Source organism: Magnolia sinica, chromosome 2 (assembly GCF_029962835.1).
Source record: "Magnolia sinica isolate HGM2019 chromosome 2, MsV1, whole genome shotgun sequence".
In the NCBI taxonomy this organism is placed as follows: domain Eukaryota; kingdom Viridiplantae; phylum Streptophyta; class Magnoliopsida; order Magnoliales; family Magnoliaceae; genus Magnolia; species Magnolia sinica.
The window spans coordinates 2,292,294-2,310,749 of record NC_080574.1 but is presented as its reverse complement, the minus strand read 5'-3'; the positions used below and the strand labels follow the sequence as shown (position 1 = coordinate 2,310,749).

General features: G+C 41.7%; 1 protein-coding gene across 7 annotated transcripts in view; it reads right to left on the bottom strand.

The window, feature by feature from the left end:
- Positions 1–300: 300 nt before the first annotated feature.
- The window catches only part of LOC131231629 (PH, RCC1 and FYVE domains-containing protein 1-like), a 37,876-nt gene continuing 19,720 nt past the window's right edge, over positions 301–18,456 (bottom strand). For 4 of the 7 annotated variants that reach the window (XM_058227889.1, XM_058227923.1, XM_058227916.1 and 1 more), the window contains 6 exons: positions 7,801–7,881; positions 7,348–7,542; positions 5,020–7,242; positions 3,722–3,868; positions 1,130–1,392; positions 301–729 (listed from right to left, as the gene is read on the bottom strand). In XM_058227889.1, the coding sequence (XP_058083872.1) occupies positions 585–729; positions 1,130–1,392; positions 3,722–3,868; positions 5,020–7,242; positions 7,348–7,542; positions 7,801–7,881 (3,054 nt within the window). In that variant the 3' untranslated portion in view covers positions 301–584. Of the gene's footprint in view, positions 730–1,129; positions 1,393–3,721; positions 3,869–5,019; positions 7,243–7,347; positions 7,543–7,800; positions 7,882–9,460; positions 9,561–18,456 lie in introns of all 7 variants that reach the window. The other 3 variants (XM_058227909.1, XM_058227900.1, XM_058227893.1) reach the window with 1 other exon arrangement.

Genomic DNA, 18,456 nt, shown 5'->3' with positions numbered 1-18,456 from the left:
GCCGGGATCAGGCCTCAGGCCTCATACCGTCAGGTTGGTCTGAGCCCAAACCTGGTCTAGTGCGAACCCTAATTGTATCACGGGTAGATTTTAGGTGTGTTCTATTTCAATTCCCAAATGGTAAATGAGTTTTGCAAAAACCCCAGGCAAGCTTAAAGTGCGGCTCCCTAATTTTATTATTTACCTAAAACCTTTTTTTGTTTCTATATTCTTTGTTCTTTTCATTTCTTTTTCTCTCTTTTTTTTTTTTCCTTCATATTCGAAAAAAAAAAAAGAAAAAAAAAAGAAGAAGAATAGAAATCGAATATGTCAATATTACATGTCATCTGCGGCTAAAAAATTTCAAACACCAAAAACTGATGTTTAGTTCACAAATCACCCTGCCGAGTACCTGATGAATTGTCAGGCGGAGCTAACCATCAGCATCTTACATGTTTCAGAACTAGTGTGGATATGGGCAAAATTTTCTCTGGATTTCCTTTTAGAGAAAGTAATAGTGATACATTTGAAAGAAAGAATAAAAAATACGAGGAAAAAGAATTGACATATTCCAGTTGAGTGGGAGGCCTTGTATACCAGTAGTGTCAGTCAGCCGGGCCATCTTTTTCATCCAACGCTGATACAGGACCACCTATGGACTTTTCTGTGGTGCGGTTGTACTTCTTATACACCCTCTCCTTGTTTTCGGCCCACCATTTCTCTGCTTGTTTCTCGCTGAACTTTTTTCGACTGTCAAAACCCATCAGAATCTAATTAATAGAGGACTGGCAAAAACTCCTGAAATATCATTTGCTTCATTGGTGATATGATTTTAGGGGCATTTGGCTGAACTATCAAATTGAATAGCAGTTATTGGTCTAAAAAGGTGGATATGATCAAATCTTGGCTTTCTTCCTAGCATTCGTACAAGGGTCTGGGATCCAAATCCGGAATACATTACTTTCAAGTTGGATGATGTGAGGGCTACTTCCTCAATATGAAAACCAGGAAACATTATTATTTCTTGTCATTTCCTCTTGCTTAATTTAATTTTCGCAATGCAATTCACTTATGCAACCAAAGATGCGGCATTCAGAAAAGTAATAGGTAAAAACCAGTAATAAAACATATAAAGATTCCCCGCTCATACCTGAAGCGAACCCGCCTGAGTTCTTGACCACCTCTGGGCAAGGGCGAAAGAGTTATATACACGCCCGGATCATCTTGTTCTACCCATTCAACCTCTTCTGTCAGGTTCTTGGTTCCGTTGCACAGCTGCGGATTACTCGGATGGCCATTGGACTCGAGTTCGTGAGGAGCTTTTACGCTGCTCAGACAGTTATCACTCGAATCCAGGCTCGGAACATTGAAGGTGTGTGATCCTTCGGGAACCCTATCAGCCATATCCTTCAACTGCCCAAAGGTCAAAACATATTGGTATTAGAAGATTAAGCAGCTCTGTCTGCACTGAGCAGTGACGCAGAAAAAAAAGCAAGCTTTTTTTCTTTTTTTTTGAGAGAGAAAAAAAAAAAGCAAGCTGTGAAAAGAAAATTTCCTGCTTTTTTGTTGTCCACTTGATATACAAAGTGACCAATCCATATGAACACAATTTGGAAGGCTGATCTAAGCACTTTTTCTGCATCAACATTACTAACACGAGAGGTATGGGATCTTGGTTGTTGTGTTCATATATGGACCAACATGTGACAGAAACAAATCACTTTAAGCTGCGTTGGGCTCATGGTCATTTCAGCATCAACATTACTAACACGAGAGTAAAATAATGTGATATTGGAATTCCGAATTCCTACTCTCAATAGGATTTCCAGAAATCGTGAGATGGGGATCTTCCATGTTCTATTGGAAAGAAAAAAGCTCTTTTGTATCTGCACGAGCATCTTTCCATGACTTTTGGATATTCTACTACGAGTTGAAATCCCAAAAGTCGCGAACTATTTTTGTGTGGTCCAAACCAAACTCAGCCTTAACAAATAAATTCTGTGCAGTTTCATAGTAAATATGCATCAATTGGAAGAAAAGATAACATGTCCATAATCCTGTATTAGGTATGCTGCTTCTTTTTTTTAGTTAGGCAAGTATGGGCTCGAACCCGAGAGAAACAAGTACATAGGAAGATCCAAAAGTGTGAAGTTAAAAAGTTATTCGACCCCAAAAATACAAGTGTTTTTTTTTTTTTTTCCATGATCTCAACTTTCAATCTTTCAATTATTAGATACCACATCTATCTCCCACTCTCAAAGGGAATCCCAAATGAGAACTCGGTAAATTTTCCACCTTACATCTCCTTTTCCACACAGGCCAACCACACACTGTCCATGCAATTCCGTTCCAACTTCAAACCACACGCCTATTGTTAGGTAACTCTTTGCACAGAAATCTCTTTGTAGCACCTCAAGATATAAGGTTACAAACTTCTCTGATGTGTTACAAAGAACCAGTGGTATCATTGGTGAATTGAGGTGCAAGAGGGATATCTCCAGATTCCCTACTTAAAAACCTGCTAGGAACCCAATTAGTTTCAGCCCATAGAAACATCCTGCTAAGACCTGCTGCTATCATGACATCATAGAGGACAAATGGTCACCTTGATAAAGGTATCTAGTGCCTTTAAAGACAATCAAAGAGGAGGGCTAAGAATTGAATAAGTAAAAGAAATAGGTTTCATGGGTTTCCCCATTGTTGAGACCATTCGACACCTATTCACGCAGATTGAGGGGAAGTGTCCTATGCCTCCCCATTCATCAGTGTAGGAGGGTCACAATCTGGACTCCAATCAACCTTCTTGTTGCAGAGGTCATCAGATCAAGGGGATGTGCTGGATGCCTTCCTATATCTTATGTTCATTTGGGTGACTGAGCAAGCTTCCAAGAAGGTTTGGAGGAAATTGCACCAGTCCCGCATACCCCCTTCCCTTGAGCAGTAGTTAGCTGGCAGTTGGTTCTTTACGTTGGTGCTGTCTGGCGTTTGTAAGCTGCAGTGGAGCTGTTTGAGTCTTTGCCCTAATGGAGGGCTCGAAAGAGGGAAATCAGGGGATGGAAGGTGGTGCAGAGTAGGAAGCCGAGGAAGAAGTATCCGTGGATCATTTGTTCTACATTGTGAGACAGCTAAATCCATTTGGGACCAGTTTTTCTGATTTTCCAGGTTCAGTTGGTGCTCAGCATATCAATTTCTGAGGTGATTGTTGGCTGGAAAGATAGGTCTTTCTCGTTGGGGGGCAAATTAATCTGGAATCTATTTTCATTTGCCATCTTGTTTGGCCTATTGAAAGAGAGATGTAGAATTTTTTACACCAAATTTGGGCCTATCAAATCCTGGAACAGCGTGCCTCTTTGGCCATTGAATGGGCCCATCTTTTCCAGCGTTTCACAGGAGCTTCACGTGCAACCTAGAGATAGTAGACTCCATAATAGGAGCTTCATGTGCAACCTAGAGAGAGTAGACTCCATAATAGGAGCTTCATGTGCAACTAGGCAGATGAACCGAGCCACATATTTCTACTATCTAGTGGCTTGAAAGATTTGGGATCATTTGTTCAGTGAGTGAGCGGCAAATGAGACCTTCATTGGAAAGGTAACGAACTACTAACAATGACATGTTCAACATGAATTCAACTGCAAATAACATATTCATACAAGGAGCAATGGTAAAGATTTACCTCAACCTCGGCACATAACATAATCATAACACACCGCTAGCATGTTTTAAGTGAAGAAAATTTCACCTGTGCAGTAAGAGACCTAATCACATCCTTGGCAGCCTTGCATTTTGCAGTTTCCTCCCTTGAAGTTAAAGTAGCCTTGTTCAATTGTTTCAACGTTCTTTCTAGCTCAACTTCTAGAAGTTGGGACTTACGGGTAAGATCCTCTACCTGCAGGCAGAATTCAGTCACCTTCTGCTGAGCAGGCTTCATCAAATTTACATACTAATAAGTTGTATGGTTCGAATAATCATCATATGGATGTTGTGATGACATCTTTGGTATATCATGAGCTCTTGACATTGCTACTATTTCTTATTTGCACAATGTGTGGTTTATATGGTTTGCTAATGCTTCTCCAATTGCAACAGGTATAATACTCATTTTCCTTGCAACATGGTTTTAAATGTCAGTTGGTCTGTGACTCAACTAGGCTTGCTCTGTCCATTGAAACTCAAGCCTAAAATGGGCTGAAACTAACCGAAACAGGCCAAGTCAGGACGAAATAGTATCAATCCGTTCAAGACCGAACAGAGTCGACTTAGATTGTAATTTAAAACCATGCTTGGCGAAGGAGAAGAATCAATCCTAGCATCAAAAAACAATCCATTCATGCTGAAAAACCTGCATAGTTCAAAAGGATTAATTCATCCAAAACCCAAGTTCAAACAAATTACATGGTAGGAACGACGCATGGTAACCACCGTTGCTTTTCTTGACTAGTATTAACCAACTGTAAATTATTATCAATGTGTGTCAATAATATTTGCTTATGATAATACTTGGAAATAATATACTATAACATCCTCCTATACTTGCAAATTGTTAAATTTTATATGCCATGTATCTAGTGGCATTCTTGGTGCATAACCTTAATTTGCCACATAGTCATCTTTAAAATTTTCAAAATATTTTAGATGACATGTTTTCGATAAGGCCAAGATGACCAAATGAGGATGCAAAATTTAATTGAATCTCACAAGCTCTAATAAACATCATTTTGTCTTGAGTTCTGAACGAGCCAACATAACATCTCTAGTCCCAAGATTCAGATATACCTATTCCAGACAAGGGAGCTATCATGGTGGCTTTTCTGTTGTGGGCCTAGAGAATAGAATGAAGCGATTTTCCACTGTGACAGGCATACCCTAACTTATATTGTGGGCAACATTGTTAAAGAATTGTGGATCAAATATTACTTACCTTATGAACAAGATAGTCAATTCATCCCAGTTCAACCATACAAAGGAGACAAATGTTAAGTAAAAACCAAGCTCTAAACTACGTAGAAATTGTCGTTCTTGCTTTTGCCAACAACTAACCTGCACCCTCAATTTAACAACTTCATCGCTGAACTTGTCATTTGTCTGCTCTGAATCATTGACAGCAACTTCAGCAGACGTAAGGCCAGTTGGAGTTGGAGGTAATGTTGTTGAACGAGATGGACTGGGCCTCATCAAGACAGGAGATGTTGCTCGAGAAACCATTCTTGAACTGGGAACAGAAGAAGAAAATATTTTATTTGAAGATCTTGATGCATACAAGTTCCCCCATTGAGCACTTCCACCTAGGGATGGAGAAAAGCGACTAATACGTGATTCTGCTTTCCTGTTGGACTTGGAATTTTGCATATCAGTATGCTTAAAGGATCCAAGTGAAAGGAGCCTGCATAGTTGCCTAAGTGACTTAGGATCTGGAGACTCTTTTTCTCCCACTTCATTAGAACTCTGAGTCGTACTTCCACTTGAGTTCTTTGCAGGTCGAGAAATCAATCTAACCTCAATGAGTTTCTTAAGTTTTGTATAACAATCATCACATACACGATAAGGCTTGTTCATATTTGGAGCCAAAGAAGCTTTTGTAGATTTTCTTCTGCTGCATGCTTTGCAGAAGACTAGCCCACAATTATAACAATTATGACGTTTTCTTCTGAAACCAAACTGATTGTGGCAGCCAGAACATATGGAATGATCAGCACTGGACACCCATTTATGAAGACAGATAGCAGCAGTGAAATTTGAACCACAAACAACACTCTTAACTTGTTTGTTCTTCAGAGCTTCAATAAGGGTTGGAGTGTTTCTGTCATCATTGTCCCCATGGCCTAAGCGTCCATTTGCCCCCTTGCCCCAAGTATAAACTTCAGTTTTTGAAGTCAAAACTGCAACATGATAGGAACCACATGCTATCTCTTCTACAATGCTCTGGCAAATTTTGCCTTCTATACAAGAAGGGGCCTTTCCATCAGCTTCAGGATTTCCCAGCTGTCCATTCACAGTACTCCCCATCGCATAGACTCGCCCGGAGGTTGAAAGAGCAACAGTAATCTCATTCCCACAGGCCACTTGAGAAAAGCTTGGCTCAACCAAAGCAGCTACACACGCTGGAACAAGTCTAGGTTCATTGTCACCATGCCCAAGTCGGCCTTTATCCCCATCACCCCAGGTAAACAGTTTTCCGGATGGCATACCAGTACCAGAAGACTCATCCAAAAATTCAACAACAGCGGCAGTGTGCCAAACACCACAAGCTGCCCTCACCGTTCGCAGTCCTGTAAGTGATTCCACTTCTCTTGGCATGCTTACACTTTTACGATCTCCATGGCCTAAAGCACCAAAAGTTCCCTCACCAAATGTAAACAGTTGACCTGCAGAGGTTACAACAGCTGTATGCCGAGGTCCACAAGCAACTGACAACACATGAATACCTTCCATTTGACCACTTACTCTCTTAGGAATCCAGTGACTAGCCTCATTTCCATGCCCAAGAATACCAGAATCAAGAGTACCATCACCCCATGTATAAAGATCCCCAGACAGTGTAACAGCACATGTATGATACTCTCCACATGCTACTAGTTCAACATTCATCCCACTGAGTGCATTGACAAGCTTAGGGTGGGTCACATCAGCTTCTACTCCATGACCAAGCCTTCCGCCCGACTCCTCTCCCCAACTAAAGACCTCCCCTTGTTTGGTGACCAAAACAGCATGCTTACTTCCACAAGCTATATTTTGCACGTCAAGCACCACCACTGATTCTAGAGCCTTTGGCAGAAGTGTGTCCATCTTGGCAGCAGACAAACTTCCAACCCTATGCATACCACCACCAAGAACCCCACCTCCTAGGCCTTCTCCCCAGATGAAAACATCACCTATGGCATCAAAATCTTCATGACATGATCCCTGGCTTGATGAACTTACAGCACTAGATAGACTGACTCGATTATCAGCTGTAGAGCTCCGGCCATTTAAGTTATCAGCCGTAGAGCTCCGGCCATTTAAGTTATCAGCCGTAGAGCTCCGGCCATTTAAGTCATCAGCCGTAGAGCTCCGGCCATTTAAGTCATCAGCTGTAGAGCTCCGGCCATTTAAGTTATCTCCACCTCCAGAAGAAAGTGAGTTGCGAGAATTAGTGACTGAATCTGACTGATTGGAGCCTTTCGCAGCTGCTGTGTTTAATAACTCATCAGAAACTGCCTTTGTCAAATCATTGTTTGGAGGATTCTCAAATGGAACTTGAATTTGTTGGGCATCACCAGGATCCTGAGATCACCAAAAACCAGTGAAATGCATTATTTAAATGGTGAAAAAGAAACATCTAAAGGACCACGGAAGTTGGAGATTTGAAGGGACAACAAATAACCCAACCTTTTGTAAGATATCAGTAATATCATACTGTGAAGTCCATGGGGAGATTCTTCCGGTCAATGTTTTTGGACTATTTGCATCAGAGGAAGCTCTATCACTTCTAGATTCTGATCTCCATTTCCGGTAGTTGCCATGTGAAATCAATGCTTTCAGAGCAACAAACCAGACTTCAGCTTCATCCTTATCCTTGGATATCTGTCATAAAGATGTAAACCAAGAAATTATATTCTGAAGGGTGCGGACACAAACAAGTTATATTGAGAATCGAGAATATGCTTCATACATGGGCAATATATAATTCCTAATTTCCTATCAATGAAAGACATACAAATACAAATGCACAAAGTGTAGCTTTCATTTGTATCAAGATTCGAAATGCATCCCTGCACTAAGCAAAGAAAAGTACTCTCTCTTCAAGAAGAAAAGAAGCATCAATCTAAATGTGATACTCACCAGATCCAAAGATCTATCATTGTATATAAGAGAAAATGATTGGTATTCCTTCTCCGGCCGTGGATACCTCCGAAATATCGCCTGAAAGACGACAAAGCATATGTCATGCCCTTATCATGTATTACATGACTACTTAGTTATTTGGCGAAAAAGATTGAATAACCAGAAAACCATTCATAAGCAAGGTTTATAGTATTAGTATCATTACGTGTATCACTAGCTGGGGATACAGAAACAGGTATCAATATCGTTGATACCCGGAAATATATCGCTGAGTGAGGGAAAATTTGCGGAAACAAGGGGAAAATGGTGGGACTTCTCAATGAAACTTCAGGAGATGCTAAATACACATATTTGCATATTTAGGAATCCAAAATTTAAGAAAAAAATGAAGAAAAAAAAAAAGTATGCATAATAAGCCTAAAAGCATGTAATGCTGACTCAGGGAAACATGGGGAAAATGGTGAAAATGGTGAAAATTTTCAATGATACTTAAGGAGATGCTAAAATACACATATTTGCATATTTACTCAAGGAAACGTTGGGGAAACATGGGAAAACTGGTGGACCCATCCATCCATGCATGCATACACACATACATACACATATACATCCAACCATCCATCCAACCATCCATCCATCCATGCATCCATCCATGCATGCATATACACTCATACAAACATGCATTTCATCATACAACCATGCACCCATAATAAATAAATAAATAAATAAACAGATTTTTGGCAAAATTGATACATTGGCGATATACAAGCAACACCTGGAATTCACAGTCCAAAACACTGGCGATGCTTGGCGATATATCGCCGATAACTGGAATTTCTAATACAACCAGTGTTATAGGTATCGCCGAGCAGATGATACTGATAATATCGGCGATATTATCAATAATATTGCCGATACTCAGAAAATTCTTCATAAGTCAATAACATTATGAACAACATTCTTCATAAGTCAATAACATTGTGAACAAGGTAAGAACCATTGTGGATGTCAATGATTGGAGCAATAAAATAAATGAAATGATATCAATATCCATAGGGGTTGATAATTAACTCGTGCCCTAGAAGAAATTGGAATAGTTTAGAAGACAAATGTCAATGATAGCAAGATAATAACCACATAATATAATCCCTAGGAGCTGATAGACCTTCTCGAATCTTGTACAAATATAAATACCAGTAGGTAAGAATTGTCCCAACAATAATTAAAACCCTCTGCAGGCCAGAGGCGAAAAGAGAAACAGAAACAAAACGAGCCAAAATACGGAAACCACCACTTAGAAAACTAAAAAGAGCCAAAAACCAAGAATTTATTAATAGAAATACCAAAAAAAAAAAAAAACTTTATTAAAAATAGGACTGAGGGCCATCTTTTTTCTTTTAGGGTAATCATTCCAATTAGCAGACTCTAACATCTCAGTACTGCTGCTTATTCTTGATACTCATCCAAACATGTATAATTAAAAGAAGAAAAAGAAAAACTCAATCTCCCAAAACACACAAATCATTTCAATCTTTCCTCATTCCAACATAAAACATGTATAAGAAACCTGAAAAAAGAATAACCAAATTCCAAAATTAATTCCTTAACAAAAGTTAGAAAAACAAAAGAAATATATAGTAGCAACTAGCAATCCAACCCTAATGTCCAGAACCTCAACCCTGTCCTTTTTTATGTCCTCCAGCCAAGGTTCAATATCAGTTGAACGGGCTTTATGCATGGTATAACGCAATGCACCGCTGATACAAAACAAAACATTTGAAAAATCAATCAATACATTCGTGTTTCTTTTTAAAACATTTTTATTTGTATTATTTACTGATCCTAAGAATGTGAAGAGTGATTTTAGAAAAACCAAAGAAAGTGGGATGGCTAAAACCTAATTTAACATGTACATCAATATGTTCTTTTTTTATAGGTAAGCTGGCCTCGAATTTAAGACCTCTATGTTGAAATGCATTGTGTTTACCATTTAGCTATTGGCTCGAACCTCTAAATCAAGATTAGTTTCCTTCGTGAATAAGGGAATTGATGAGGACATCGTGCACACGCACGCCCGCACGCCGCCTACACGCGCACGCACACCACCACCCTTAAGCACGTACGTACGCAGAAGGAGGACCCCACCATCGATCTGGCTCGATGACGACGTCCAGGGAGGGTCTCCTAGCTAGAAGACAAGTTTTTGTTTTTAAAAAAAAAAGGCCTGATAGTCAAGAAATGCCCATCATAGGATCTCATGATCGTGGCCCACTTGTCGGATTGATTTCATATTTTAGGTTTTGCTTATTGTTATTATTTAGAACATCGTGAACGCTTTAGATTTCTTTGTTTGGTTTTTATTTTAGTTTACTTCATCACCAGGTAATAGGTTGCGCACATGGTGCGAGTTTTTAGGGTATAGGGTTTTCCCTATAAATAGGCACCCCTTGTAGTTCTTTTCATTCATTCAAGTTTAATAAAAAATTCCTGTTTTATTTTTCTGCTCTCTTCGTGAGTTGTGGAAGAATTCAAAAGTGGGTGCGAAGCCCTCCCTTTTCGAAGAGCTAACTACCGTGGTGCGAAGCCACATCGTTCCTGATTTACCCCATCTTCCATCATCTCTTTTTTTTCATCTTCTACCACCATCCATGCTTCGAATTCGTCCTTTGTTGCATCAGTTTTCTTCATTACAGCAGGTTTCCAGATTTCGGCCCGCAGGAGGGTTGAAACTTCGGTGGAGCACCACACACAAGCCGTAGCTCGTATCAACCCGAAACTTCAGGGTTTTGGAACATACCCCTGGCCAACCAGGGCCAAGGAGAGCTTTTCCGCAATTGACGCCCCCTCGCACGTGCGACCAGGTACCTGCGCACGTGTGAGTGCCCCAGGCCCGCTGTCCACACGTGGGATCGTCTTTTGGCTCAGGTTTTTATCCTCTCATAGCCGTTTTTCATAAATCCTAGCCCTAGATTACGTTTTCCCTAAGTTATTTGCCAATTTTCTCACCCTAGGGCTCCTTGAATTGAGATTAGGGAATCCCTTGGATTAGGGACTAATTCTTATGCATGTGTGGTTGATTTCTATTTCCCTTTGAGTATTGTTTAGTTCATAATTTTCATTGATCCAGCCCTAACGTGTGTAGGCCTGGACCTGCATAGATTCCCCTTTAATTGAATGTTTGGTTTTCATGTGGGATGTGGAATTTGTGTGATTTTTTCTGAATTGGTATGATCTAAGCCTGAAATCTTGCATATCATATTTAAATTCATGTCCTGCATCAAATTTGGTATCAAAGCATAGGGTTCTTGTAGGGGAATTCACCACATATTTAGGGTTTAGTTTGTTTTAGTCCTTCATGCATTCAGTCCATCATATATGGCTGAATTTTAGTAACGGTGTGTAGTCTCCTTCATATAGAGTCTCGTAGGGTAATTTAGTTTTTAGACGCATATAGTTGTCGTAGCAGGTCCTTAGGTTGAGCAAGTCAGTGTATGCCCACACGTCTGGGTCGTGGTTTCGGTTTGCATCCCACACTAAACATGGAGCGACGGTAAGAAACAATGGCCAAGTTAACCCAACAGGTTGAGTCCTTGAATAAGCACTTGGAACAACGCATAGATAAACGCCTTGAAGAAATAGTGGCTTCCTTCAAGGCAAACCCCACCACTGGGGAGGATGCCCAATCTCAGGCAGTTGGTCAAGAGGTTAGACCAAGGAACGGAGGCGGCCAAGGAGCTGGTTATGTGCGTGTATCCGTGCACCCACCCCGTGAGGGACATCATGATCAATATGACCCAGATGCACAACTCTTCAAGGGAGTTAGAGTGGATGCCCCTACATTTGATGGCCACTTGGACTCTAAAGCCTTTCTAAATTGGCTGGTAGATATAGACCACTATTTTGAGTGGTATGATATGTCGGATGTTCGACGACTCCGATTCGCTAAGATGAAGCTTGTGAGTCAAGCAAAGAGGTTTTAGGCGACAGTTGAGCGAAAGAAAGAAAGAAAGAACGAGAGAACTCCCAATAGTTCATTGGGTAGAGATGAAAGAAACGCTTAAAGAAAAGTATCTCCCTTTCTCTTACCGCTTACGATTGATTGAGGAGTGGCAGTCTCTTCGACAGGGTTCCATGAGTGTTGCGAACTATATCGAGAAATTTGAAGAATACTCGACCCGCTGTGAGGTTGATGAGGACCCAGTACTTAGCATTGCTAGTTTCAAAACGGGTCTCTGTCCTGACATCAGGAGAGAATTGCTCACCAAAGAGATAGACACTATTGAACAATTGTACCAAGTAGTGTTAGATGTTGAGCAATACCTTAAAGCATCTGTGGGAAGACGGTTTGACTTTCGCAAATCCAGTGCTACGGCCAACCCCTCTAGGGCTAGACCTAACACGGGATTCCAAAACAAACATTCCCCTAATGTTCAGCCCAGACCTAAGGATGATAAGGGTAAAGAGATTATCGGGTCTAGTTCACGTGGAAGTGGGGCCACTAGGTGTTTTAGGTGTCAGGGGTTTGGTCATTTTGCTCACCAGTGCGGCACGAGAGAGGGCACCAAAGTACTCCTTATTGATGGGCAAGTAGAAGTAGTGCCCCCAGAGAGTGATAGTGAGGAGGAGGAATACGAGTCAGTCGAAACCCCTAGTGATGAGGAAGAGGGAGCACAAGAGTCTGTGACCCTCGCAATTGTGCGTTGCGCCCTGACTCAAGCCAAGAACACTGATGACCGGCGCCGCAACACGATCTTCTACACTTATGCAAAATGTGGGGAAAAGAGTTGTAAGATGATTGTGGATAGTGGTAGTTGTGCCAACGTGGCATCGACTAGCACTGTGAGTTGCTTGGGCTTGAAGCTGGAAGCCCATCCTCAGCCCTATAGAGTCTCCTGAGTTGATGAAACATCCATTCCAGTCTCACACCGCTGTTGTGTCCCTATTCAGTTCGGATCATATAAAGACACAATTTGGTGTGATGTTGTTCCTATGGATGTGAGTCATATCTTTCTGGGTAGGCCGTGGCTCTATGACAGGGATGTTACCATATTTGGTCGTTCAAATATGTATACATTCTGGTTTGAGGGTAAGAAGGTCGAGCTAAATCCTCTGCCACCTAAGAATACAATTGGAAAAGAGTTCACCACACAGAGTGGTGTGAGCGGCTCAAAAGAAGTGGAGTCGAAGTCCAAGTCCAAACCGCTCCATATTTTGAATGCCAAAGACTTTGAGCGAGAGACGGAGGCGGACTCGATGATATACGCCCTTGTGGCTAAGGAGAGTGTACCAGAGACTAGCGTAGAGTTATCCACTGAGGCCATTCAGGTAGTACATGAGTTTCGTGATGTCTTTCCTGATGATTTAACGAATGAGCTTCCCCCTATGAGGGATATACAACATGCCATTGATTTAATCCATGAGGCAACTCTACCAAACCTCTCGCATTACAGAATGAACCCAAAGGAGCACGTTGAGTTGAAGAGGCAAATTGATGAACTCCTAGAGAAGGATTTCATTCGAGAGAGCAAGAGTCTGTGTGCCGTGCCCACCCTTCTTACACCTAAGAAGGATGGCACATGGAGGATGTGTGTTGATGGTAGAGTCATCAACAAAATCACAGTCAAGTATCGGTTTCCCATACTGCGTCTTGATGACATGCTAGATATGATGGCCAATGCTACTATCTTCTCAAAAATTGACCTCAAAAGTGGGTATCACCAAATCCGTATACACCCTGGTGATGAGTGGAAGACGGCCTTCAAGATGAAGGATGGCCTATATGAGTGGCTAGTTATGCCTTTTGGGTTAACTAATGCCCCAAGCACTTTCATGCATGTGATGACCCAAGTGTTGAGACCCTTCACGGGGAAGTTCCTAGTCGTATACTTTGATGATATCTTGATTGATAGCATAACTAAGGAGCGAGACCTCAACCATTTGAGGCGGGTTTGTGGGATCCTTAGGGCCTAGAAGTTGTACGCCAACCTAAAGAAGTACGCGTTCTTGTCTAGTAGTGTGATCTTCTTGGGTTTTATTGTGTCAACTAAGGGCGTATCGGCGGATCCCGAGAGGGTCAAGGCCATCGTTAATTGGCCTGAACCACGCAATATTCATGAGGTGCGCAGCTTTCATGGCTTAGCCACTTTTTATAGGCGGCTCATTCGAGGCTTCAGTTTCATTGTGGCTCCCATCACGAATTGCATAAAAAAGGAGAGTTTCAATGGACAAAGGTCGCCTCGAAGGCCTTCAAGGAGATAAAAGTCAAGATGACCGAAGCTCCAGTCACGCGACTTCTAGATTTTTCAAAAGCTTTTGAAGTTGCATGTGATGCGTCAGGAGTCGGCATAGGAAGAGTACTTGCCAAGAAGGGCACCCTGTCGCCTTTTTTAGTTAGAAACTGAATGAGGCGAAGCAAAGATATTTCACCTATGACAAGGAATTCTACGCAGTAGTGCAATCACTATGTCATTGGCGACATTACCTGTTACCGCAAAAATTCGTCTTGTTCTCAGATCACGAGGCCTTGAGATTCTTGAACTCTCAGAAGAAATTAAGCCCCAGGCATGTTAAGTAGGTTCAATTCCTTCAAGAGTACACTTTTGTGCTTAAGCACAAGGCCGGTATAGAGAATAAGCCTGCCGACGCATTGAGTCGTCGAGTCGCATTACTCAACTCCATAAGCGTTGAAGTTATGGGCCTTGAGCGCATCAAAGAAGAGTATTATAAGTGTCCAGATTTTGAGGTTGTGTATACGTCTTTATTAGAGAGTCCGTCAGGAGCTAACATTTGAGTATTTGATTTTGGACGGATATTTGTTTAGGAGTGACCGCTTGTGCATACCACGCACCTCCCTTCACGATTTTCTTGTCTGGGATTTACATTCAGGGGGGTCGCGGGTCATTTCGGTCGTGACAAGACCATTGCCCTAGTGGAGGATAGATTTCATTGGCCGAGCCTCAAGCGAGACGTGGCCAAAATTATAGGGCAATATCATACTTGTCAAATGGCAAAGCAGAGGAAATAGAATACAGAATTATATACGCCTTTACCAGTCCCATTCATCCCTTGGCAGGACATCAGTATGGACTTCATGCTTGGACTTCCCAATACTATTCGAAAGCATGACTCCATATTTGTTGTCGTGGACCGTTTCTCTAAAATGGCCTACTTCATTCCTTGTTCTAAGACCCCTGACGCATCTCATGTGGCCAAGTTGTTCTTTAGTGAGGTCGTCAAACTGCATGGGTTACCAAAAACCATAGTATCTGACCGTGACGTGAGATTCATGAGTTACTTTTGGAAGACACTATGACACATAATGAATATTAGGCTCCAATTTTCTTCTGCCTACCACCCTCAGACCGATGGCCAAACTGAGGTGGTTAATAAGAACCTAGGGAGTTTACTTTGATGTTTAGTGGGGGAGCATACCAGGACATGGGACGCCGTACTACCCATAGTTGAGTTTACATACAATAGTTCTATCAATAGGTCCACAAGTCTAAGTCCTTTTGAAGTCGTTACTGGTTATAAGCTTAGGAAGCCTATTGATCTTATCCACATGTCATTGTCCCATAGGTCATCAGAGTCTGCAGAGTCTTTTGCGCATCACATACATTCATTGCATCAAAAAATCAGGCGAAAGATCACTACTAGTAATGAACATTACAAATTTTCTACAGACCAACATAGACGTTTCAAAGAGTTCAATATTAGGGACTCTGTGATGGTCCGCATCAGGCCCGAGCGGTACCCTTCAAGGGTCGTTCGTAACTTACATGCGCGTAGCGCTGGGCCCTTCAAAATTATAAAGCAAAACGGTCTCAATGCATATGAGGTAGATCTTCCACCTTCCATGGGAATTAGTTCACATTCAATGTGGAGGATCTAGTTGCTTTTCAAGGACCCACTGATACTTTGTCCAGCCCTTCGCCCACCCATCCTGATTCCCCAGACTTACCCTTTCATCAATGGCCTCTTCCCGACCTTTCATCCCAACCTCTGCCTCCCATACCTAGCCTTCACACACCCAGAAAGAAAATAGAAGATATCCTAGACTATGAGATAGTTTCCACGTTGGATGGCGGATTTCAGAAGTACCTAGTTAAATAGAAGTTACGCCCAGCTTCAAACAGCATATGGTTCACTGAGGAGTAGCTTTAGAGACTTGATCCTAACATCCTACAGCGGTTCAGGAGTTTTATTTCGCCAGTGGCGAAATCTTTGCAACCAGGGAGAGTTGATGAGGACATCGTGCACACACACGCCCGCACGCCACCTACATGCACACTCACACCACCACCCTTCCATAGTACGTACGCAGGAGGACCCCACCATCGATCTGGCTCGATGACGACGTACAGGGAGGGTCTCCTAGCTAGAATACAAGTTTTAGTTCAAAAAAAAAGGGCCCGATAGTCAAGAAAAGCCCATCATAGGATCTCATGATCGTGGCCCACTCGTCGGATTGATTTCATATTTTAGGTTTTGCTTATTGTTATTATTTAGAACATCGTGAACGCTTTAGATTTCTTTATTTGATTTTTGTTTTAGTTAACTTCATCACCAAGTAATAGGTTGCGCACATGGTGCGAGTTTTTGGGGTATAGGGTTTTCCCTATAAATAGGCACCCCTTGTAGTTCTTTTCATTTATTCAAGTTTAATAAAATATTCCTGCTTTATTTTTCTGCTCTCTTCGTGAGTTGTGGAAGAATTCAAAAGTGGGTGCGAAGCCCTCCCTTTTCAAAGAGCTAACTACCGTGGTGCGAAGCCACATCGTTCCTGATTTACCCCATCTTCCATCATCTCTTTTTTTTCATCTTCTACCACCATCCATGCTTCGAATTCGTCCTTTGTTGCATCAGTTTTCTTCATTACAGCAGGTTTCCAGATTTCGGCCCGCAGGAGGGCTGAAACTTCGGCGGAGCACCACGCACAAGCCGTAGCTCGGATCAACCCGAAACTTCGGGGTTTTGGAACATACCCCTGGCCGACCAGGGCCAATGAGAGCTTTTCCGCAATCAACGCCCCCTCGCACGTGCGACCAGGTACCTGCGCACGTGCGAGCGCCCCAGGCCCGCTGTCCACACGCGGGATCGTCTTTTGGCTCAAGTTTTTATCTTCTTTTATCCTCTCATATCTGTTTTTCATGAATCCTAGCCCTAGATTACGTTTTTTCTAAGTTATTTGCCAATTTTCTCACCCTAGGGCTCCTTGAATTGAGATTGAGGAATCCCTTGGATTAGGGACTGATTCTTATACATGTGTGGTTGATTTCTATTTCCCTTTGAGTATTGTTTGGTTCATAATTTTCATTGATCCAGCCCTAACGTGTGTAGGCCTGGACCCGCATATATTCCCCTTTAATTGAATGTTTGGATTTTCATGTGGGATGTGGAATTTGAGTAATTGTTTCTGAATTGGTATGATCTAAGCCTGAAATCTTGCATATCATATTTAAATTCATGTCCTGCATCAGGAATAAGACCTATAAAATAGTGATAAAATGGCTTCAAATTAAAAAATAATGAGAGATATTAAAATAAATACATATCAAAATCTAATGTACAGAATGCATCCGATGCTATGGCATTCTTATCAGAAGACATAGACGATCAAAATTGGTACAAACAATATATTTCGACACTAAACAGATCACGAATTTGTGTGCACGCAGATAATTGATGACAACAAGAATTTGTGAGCTGCAAAGATGGGAATTCCTCCAGATGAAATAATGGAGGCTTTTGATGAATTCTTCAGCAGTGGGCTTGTTTAGCAGAGATTTGAAGTGTTCATTCTTCATGCTTATTCCCAAGGAGGGTGCCAAAGAGATCCGGGATTTATAACCGATAGGTCTCATTGGGAGCCTCTACAAGATTATTGACAAGCTTCTAACTGGGAGATTGAGCAATATCCAGCCCCGGATCATTTTTCTGATGCAAAGTGATTTCCTAGGTGGCCAGAATATTGTGGATGGGCCATTCATTGCAAATGAATTGATCAATGAAAGTCAGAAAATGGCTTAAAAGAGTTTTTCCTTAACATAGATATGGAGATGGCCTGTGATTGTGTAAATTGGAGATTATCTGATTACCTTCTAGGAACATTAAGTATCGGCAATAGATGGAGAGGCTGGATCAAAATCATGAGTTTCGTCTGGATGGTTTTCTATTCTTATCGACAGCACACGTGGGATTCTTCAAGAGATTCAAGGCTTGTGTCAGGGGGATCTGATGTCCCTGTTCACGTTCAATACTCCGGTTGAAGTCCTGAGCAGTATGATGGTGAGGCAGCTGAGTCAAGTTTGATTCAAGGTATCCACATCAGCAGCATTCCTCTCCCATTCATATATATACAACATGCAATGACACTTAATTGTACAGAAAAAGTTCTATTCAGGAAGCTCAAAGCTTCAAAGAAATTATTCGCTGCCATAAGGTTGTTTCAGGATTCCATATCAACATGGCCAGAAATTAGCATTGCTGGAATTAATATGAAGAGGTTGTCATTGGATTGATTGAGTCCGTGGGAAAGAAGTTTGCCATTCCATGCAGCCAGCTTTCGATTATAACGCTCGACCAAGGCATCCCAGGCATTAACCGGCGGTCTACATACCCCAATGGCGGTCCCAACAACTGGATTGACAGAGA